The 7,315-nt window shown below is 38.4% G+C and overlaps 1 protein-coding gene across 1 annotated transcript; it reads left to right on the forward strand.

Moving 5' to 3' along the window:
• The first annotated feature begins 982 nt into the window (after positions 1-982).
• Positions 983-3,278, forward strand: LOC110919727. The gene is made up of 2 exons (XM_022163986.1): positions 983-2,962; positions 3,063-3,278. The coding sequence occupies exons 1-2, from the start codon at positions 983-985 to the stop codon at positions 3,276-3,278; spliced, it is 2,196 nt and encodes a 731-aa protein (XP_022019678.1).
• Positions 3,279-7,315: the final 4,037 nt, after the last annotated feature.

Below are 7,315 nucleotides of genomic sequence, written 5' to 3' on the forward strand. Positions count from 1 at the left end.
ACCTGATCAACTTATTAATTTTTCTAATAAAGTTCAATCAATTTTTAGAACCCTAACAAAGTTTTAATTTTTGAGACTAGGAACAAAATAATATTTTGAGTTTGTCTATGAACCCAAAATTATTATAGAATCATACAATATAGTTAAACACTCCGAACGGCGTGAGCGTTTGATTGTAATTGATACTTCTATCCCGTAACCCGCACGCTAAAATCCGAACGGCGTGGGTTTAGAGTAGCGGGTTGGCTCTAATCAACGAACGGCGTTTGGTTAGACAATAAATAGAGTGGAGGTCCGAACTACGTGACGTCTAGTGTCGATACAAACTATTATCTAAAAGAGATCATTGCACTGTGACCGTTAATGATCGTAAGTCGAACCGAATCAAGAAATTGCCCTGGTTTTGAAATTAGTTTTTAACATCTGAATTTTTTCCAACCCCTCTCAATAGCTTTTCTTTTTAGTCTAAAGATTATAAATTGTTTTTACATTTTAGTTAAACTAAAACCCCCCTTTTTAAAACAACCGTATCTGAATAAAGTCGTTTTGGCATAACTAGTTAATCTGTATCCCTGAGGACACGAACCTTACTTCCATTCATACTATTTTAGTGTGTTTAGTGGGTTTATATTATATTTATTTGCTGGATTCAACACCCAACAAATTGGCGCCGTTGCCGGGGATACGGCAAATTTAATCGTTTTATGCCAAGATCTTTGCGTACAGGTACACCACTCGAGATTGACCCAGAGATCGAGAAAACAGCAAAGAGATTAAGGAAGCAAGCAAAACAACAAAAGAAGTTAGCAAGCTCCTCATCCTCTATATCTCCAACATTTGGCAGGACATACTCTTGTCAAGTGAATCAGAAACCGATACGGAATCACAATCCCATCAAGAAACACCCATCACTCCACCACACTCACCTACCCATACCCACCAAGAACCAAACTCACCTAAACCACAATTTCCCGCAGTTACAATGGCAAATGAACAAACCCTTAGACAATGGGCGACTCGTGATGTCCCACAGCAGCCCCTTTGCATTAACTACCCTACTGTGGAAAACTTTGAGCTGAAATCCGGACTCATTCACCTATTACCACTTTTCCGAGGCTTAGAGAATGAAGACCCACACAAGTTCCTCAAAGAGTTCCACGTTGTGTGTTCTGGTATGAAGCCACACAATGTCACTGAAGATCAAATCAAGCTAAGGGCATTCCCCTTTGCTCTTCAAGACTCAGCAAAAGAATGGCTATATTACCTACCACCAGGGTCAGTAACTACTTGGAATGAACTTGCAAAGCTGTTTCTAGACAAATACTTCCCAGAAGTCAAAGCTTCGATCCTGCGCAAGGAGATCATCGGAATCAAGCAACTCAAAAGAGAAGCCTTGCACACTTATTGGGAAAGATTTAAAAAGTTGTGTGCTCGTTGCCCACAACATGGCATAACCGATCACCAACTCCTTCAATACTTTTGTGAAGGATTAGCACCATTGGAGAGGCGTTTGATTAATGCCTCAAGTGGAGGAGCTTTAATTGATAAGACACCAACTCAGATTAGAGCTTTGATTACCTCCATAGCTGAAGACACCAAGCACTCGGCACAGGATGATGAGTGGTACACGGATGTTCCACGAACAGTCAAGGAAGTGAGCACTCCTCACATCGAAACCCAACTCGCTGAGCTGACAAAAGCGGTCATGCAACTCACCAAGGATAAGAGTGCTGAGCCACAAACACGAGCTTGTGGAATTTGTCTACAATTTGGACACCCCACTGATATGTGTCCCACACTGCAAGAAGATGTTGAACAAGCACAAGCACTTGGAGGCTACCAGGAGCAAAATTCAAGGCAATATGAACAATATCAAGGCAATCAGAATTGGGGACCTCCTAACATGAGTTATCAGCAAAGGCCCCCACAGTATCAGCAACGCTCGCCCTTCCAAGGTAATCAACAACAACAAAGCTATCAGTCTAGACAACAACCATCTGCACAACAACAAGCGGGAAGCTCAGGAATGTCTTTAGAGGACATTGTGAAAAGTTTGGCAACCAGCACGCATACGTTCCAACAAGAGACTAAAGCTAGCATCAAGAATTTGGAACAACAAATGGCTCAACTTGCTAGCTCGGTGAGTAAATTAGAGTCTCAAGGTAAATTGCCCGCACAAACCGAGAATAACCCAAAGCACAACGTGAGTGCCATTACTTTGAGGAGTGGAAAGAGCTACGACGGTCCGAGTATGCAAGAAAAAGAGGAAATTGTTGTTGAGAAGAAGAACCGGGATAAGACGAAATTACAAGAACCGGTTAGAAGTGAAATGAACTTTACTCCGATAGCTCCATTCCCATCAAGGCTACAAAGCACAAAAAAGGAAAGGGAAGAGCAAGAAATCATGGAGACATTCAGAAAGGTAGAGGTAAATATTCCACTTCTTGATGCCATTAAACAAGTCCCACGGTATGCGAAGTTCCTCAAAGAACTTTGTACATCAAAGAAGAAGCTTAAAGGTAATGAAACCGTCAAGGTAAGTGAAAATATTTCTGCAGTGTTACAAAAGAGACTACCTCCAAAGTGCAAGGATCCGGGTGTTTTCACCGTTCCTTCTAAATTGGGGAATATCACTGTGCCTAGAGCTATGTTGGATCTTGGAGCCTCTATTAACGTCCTCCCATACTCTATTTTTAAAACACTTAATGTAGGACCGTTAAAGAGGACTGGGGTAGTCATTCAATTGGCCGATCGATCCATAGTACGCCCAAAAGGTGTATTAGAAGATATATTGGTTCAAGTGAATGAATTAGTCTTTCCAGCTGATTTTTATGTGCTAGACATGGAGGGTGATGAAGCCCGAAATTCAAGTTATATATTATTAGGGAGGCCATTTTTAAAAACCGCAAGGACAAAAATCGATGTTTATAGCGGCACCCTTTCTATGGAATTTGATGGGGAGGTAATCAATTTCAATAGATGATGCTATGCGTTACACAAGGGATGTCTCGTCTTTGAATTATATAGATGTAATTGAACCACTAACTAATGAATGTTTTGAGTTGTCTAACCATGATGTTCAAGCATTAGTGTCAAACAAAAACATTGACGAAGCTGCATTAAAGGAACTTCCTGAAAAGCTTAAGCTTGGGGAGGATCTAATGGATGTCACGATCCTCATGAACCCGCAGAAGAAAGCAAAGGAAAGAGCATCAAAAATGAAATCACCAAGTATTGTCCAAAAGCTTCTTCCATGTATTGAGCAAGCACCAGATTAACGAAAAAAGGTTCAAGTCTAGCCAAAGACGAGAAAGAAAGGCGCTTCGCGGGAGGCAACCCGTGATTTCGTATTGTTCTCTTTTGTTTTAATTCCATAAAAAAAAAACAAAAAAAAATATAAAAACAAATAAAAGAAAAAAAAAGTTTTTTTTAGTCAAAAGTTTAACCCGGCCGTGTTAGATATTTAAAAGAAAAAGGCCCGATCATGTGAAAACTAGTTTTTAATCGGAACCTTGACACGGGCGTGTCAAAATCTCACCCGGCCGGGTGAACCTTCTGTGAATAAAGAGGGAGGATGCCAATTTTCAAGCTGAAATAATAATAATAATAATAACCTAATAAAAAAAATTAATTAAGGCTTTTATTTTGAACCTAAGCCATATCCCCATATCCAGTTCACAATTCCCCTAAACATCTCTGATCTGTTACATCACCTCCTCTATTCACCCACACGACAAACCCTCCATCTTCATCTTCTTCACATCACCGCCGCCCCCATCCACCCAATCTCCGACGAAACCATCCACACAACACTGCCGGTCATCATCTTCGGTCGCCGGTCAATAACCCTCCAACCTGAACCACCTCCATCCGACGCCACAGCCCTACTTCTCCGTCCCTCATCTCGTTCGTCTCCGATCTCCGACATCAGGTTGTTGATATGCGGACAAAGAAACGACATGGCGAAACCGCTTCGCCATTGCCACCCGCAAAGCGTGCAAACAAAAAGTCTTCAAGTCACGCCTCGTCTCCTAGCGGTAAAAATGAGAAGGAAAAGTCACAAACCCTTAAATAAAAAGAGAAGGTGGCGATTCTTAAGGAGCGGGATTTATGTAACACCAAGTTCGCACATGAAGAATCACTGAAAGATCTTGGTGTACTAGAAGGTGTGAAGACATTGTTTGACAACATCGGTTGGGTAAAGTTACTGGAATGGTTTGATGTTGGCTACGCACCCATAGAGCGACTTGGATCTCCGCCACCTCCGTCGTCTTTGTAGATGCCTTCCACATATTTCTTCAAGCCTCGAGGACGATGCTACATCTTAAGCTTGGGGAGATTAGAGGTAATTTTTATGTTTTCATCATAGCATGCATTACTTAGTTTGTAAATAGTTGCATATAGTTGCATTTTTCATGTTCATTGCATTTAGGGTGTATATACATGCATAAAAAAATTCTTAAAAAAAAAAAAAAAACGTTTCTGTTCCGCTGAAAATGATTTGTGGAAAAAGTGAGAAATGATATGATTTCTAGCATGTCAAAGCTTATGCGTGAAATGGTAACTTTGGGGAAGAAAACATAGATGACTCGGGATGTGTTGATAGGCTCGGCTCTAACTTAGGAACGCCAATGTTGTATGCAATAACCTTAATTATATATGTGTTTAGTTTCCCATCTTGATGCTTGTGGTTAAAGATTGATCCCGACCAAAAATCGGTTGAGTTGCATATCCTCTATCACACACCATGTTCCCCATATCATGACACCTCCGTAATTTCATTGAAAAAATAAATAAAGAGGTGAAAAATTGACCTCAAAGAGGTGAAAAATTGACCTCATAGGTTATTATAGTTAAAAAAAAATAAATAAAAAGAAAAAAAAGAGAAAAAGGAAGGGGTAAAAGAGCACAATGTATGCCAAAAATTTGAAAAAAAAAAAATCGAAATCGAAATAAAAAAAATAATATTTGAGCAAATTAGGGAGAAAAGTCCCGACCCCTTGAAAAACGGAAAAAAAAGATAATAACTATCGTGTCATGGTTTGGGTGCATGGTCGCATCAAGTGTGGTTTTGGAAATCTTCAAAAAGTCGTGAGGTTGGGTAGATGTTGCCATAGGTGTTGGGCGTGGGGACGATTGAACCATGTTGGTAAATTTGTATATTATTAAGCAGAAAGCATTTGGTCGTGATTAAGCGGGTTTGAGTTTAAAGGGACACAAAATACCAACAATCGCGGTTACACATGTAAGTATTTCCCGGGTTCGAATGAATATAATAGGAGTTGATATTGTTAGATATGATCTCATTACAAGTTTATTTTCCGGAATAAAAGAAGCGGGTTGAAAAAATATATATATATATTAAGCGTGCCTATGTGTATTATTTTTCGTGTTTATTTCTCGGTTTGTTCTTATTCTTGACTTCCTTGAGGACAAGGAAAGGTTTAAGCTTGGGGAGATTTGTTAGTTGCATTTTTAGGCATATTTTCTAGCACTATAATATTAAAATAATATCACATATCATGCATATATCATAGTCAAACATCATTATTTTGTGAAACATTTGTTTTTGGTGGAATGGAATCTACTTTGGTTGGTTTTCTTTTATAGGCGTTGAGCGATCGCCATATATCACAATGGGCGTGGAAAATCTTAAGAGGTGTTCATAATAAAACAAGAAGAGCAAAGTAGCCATTGATGCGATGGAATTTATGTTCAAGCTCAGTCAAAAGGAACAATGCGGTTAAATATTGGTAACTTAGTGGAAGGTGTCGAATTAAAAGCTCAAGAAAATAAAGGTTTAAATGTTGTCTACAACTCTACAAGGGAGCTCGAGATAGCATGCTAGCATCCAACAAAAATTAATTTGTTTGCAAATGGGTTGTTGTTGGGCTAGACCATCATAAAAAAAAAGGAAAAGATTAAATGGGCCTTATGCTAACAATGTCACGAGAAAGTGTAGGAAATCAAAAAGAGGACGGTGATATATAAAAAACCATCTGGACGAAAAAGGTGGAATCGATTTGGACGGCTGCTGCAACTCGAGATCGGAAAAAAGGCATTTTCTCTTTTGTGATTTTTTTAGAACAATTTGTTTAGTAAGTTTCGGATGTTTTCTTTCCTATTTGTATTGATTGAACTAGCCATCATGTCTGGCTAGACTTTTATAGTTTCGACATCGGGGCGTATTTTCTTTGATTTGGTTCATAAACTTGTGTGAAACGATCACGTTAGATCCAATTATTTTAGTGGTTTGTTTATATGATTCTTGTTTTTACTACGGATTCGATCCGGAAAATATTAGATTGTTAATAAACCTGATCAACTTATTAATTTTTCTAATAAAGTTCAATCAATTTTTAGAACCCTAACAAAGTTTTAATTTTTGAGACTAGGAACAAAATAATATTTTGAGTTTGTCTATGAACCCAAAATTATTATAGAATCATACAATATAGTTAAACACTCCGAACGTCGTGAGCGTTTGATTGTAATTGATACTTCTATCCCGCAACCCGCACGCTAAAATCCGAACGGCGTGAGTTTAGAGTAGCGGGTTGGCTCTAATCAACGAACGGCGTTTGGTTAGACAATAAATAGAGTGGAGGTCCCAACTGCGTGACGTCTAGTGTCGATACTAACTATTATCTAAAAGGGATCATTGCACTGTGACCGTTAATGATCGTAAGTCGAACCGAATCAAGAAATTGCCCTAGTTTTGAAATTAGTTTTTGACATCTGAATTTTTTCCAACCCCTCTCAATAGCTTTTCTTTTTAGTCTAAAGATTATAAATTGTTTTTACATTTTAGTTAAACTAAAAACCCCCTTTTTAAAACAGCCGTATCTGAATAAAGTCGTTTTGGCATAACTAGTTAATTTGTATCCCTGAGGACACGAACCTTACTTCCATTCATACTATTTTAGTGTGTTTAGTGGGTTTATATTATATTTATTTGCTGGATTCGACACCCAACAAAATCACATGCTTGATTGCAGCGCGCTCGAACCGAACACACAATGTCGACTTTTACACGCTTCCGGTTCAAGTTGTCTAGTATGAATGGGTCAAAGTTATCATTTTGTGTTATGATGTCAAACTTGTGTTTAGATTGTTAGTAAGTAGTTTGGATCTTCTTAAACCTTTTGGGTGTAGTTTGTACAAAATGTTTATGGTGAACCTTTTATGGTCATAACTTTGTTATTTTGAAAAGTGTCGTAGGACTTATTAAATTGATATTGTTAAAAACAGGGGAAAAAGTTCCTAATACAAACGGGTCATGTCAAAATTTTGTAAAAATTGTATGAATTTTATG

The sequence above is a fragment of the Helianthus annuus genome, chromosome 16, assembly GCF_002127325.2.
Source record: "Helianthus annuus cultivar XRQ/B chromosome 16, HanXRQr2.0-SUNRISE, whole genome shotgun sequence".
NCBI classification, from domain to species: domain Eukaryota; kingdom Viridiplantae; phylum Streptophyta; class Magnoliopsida; order Asterales; family Asteraceae; genus Helianthus; species Helianthus annuus.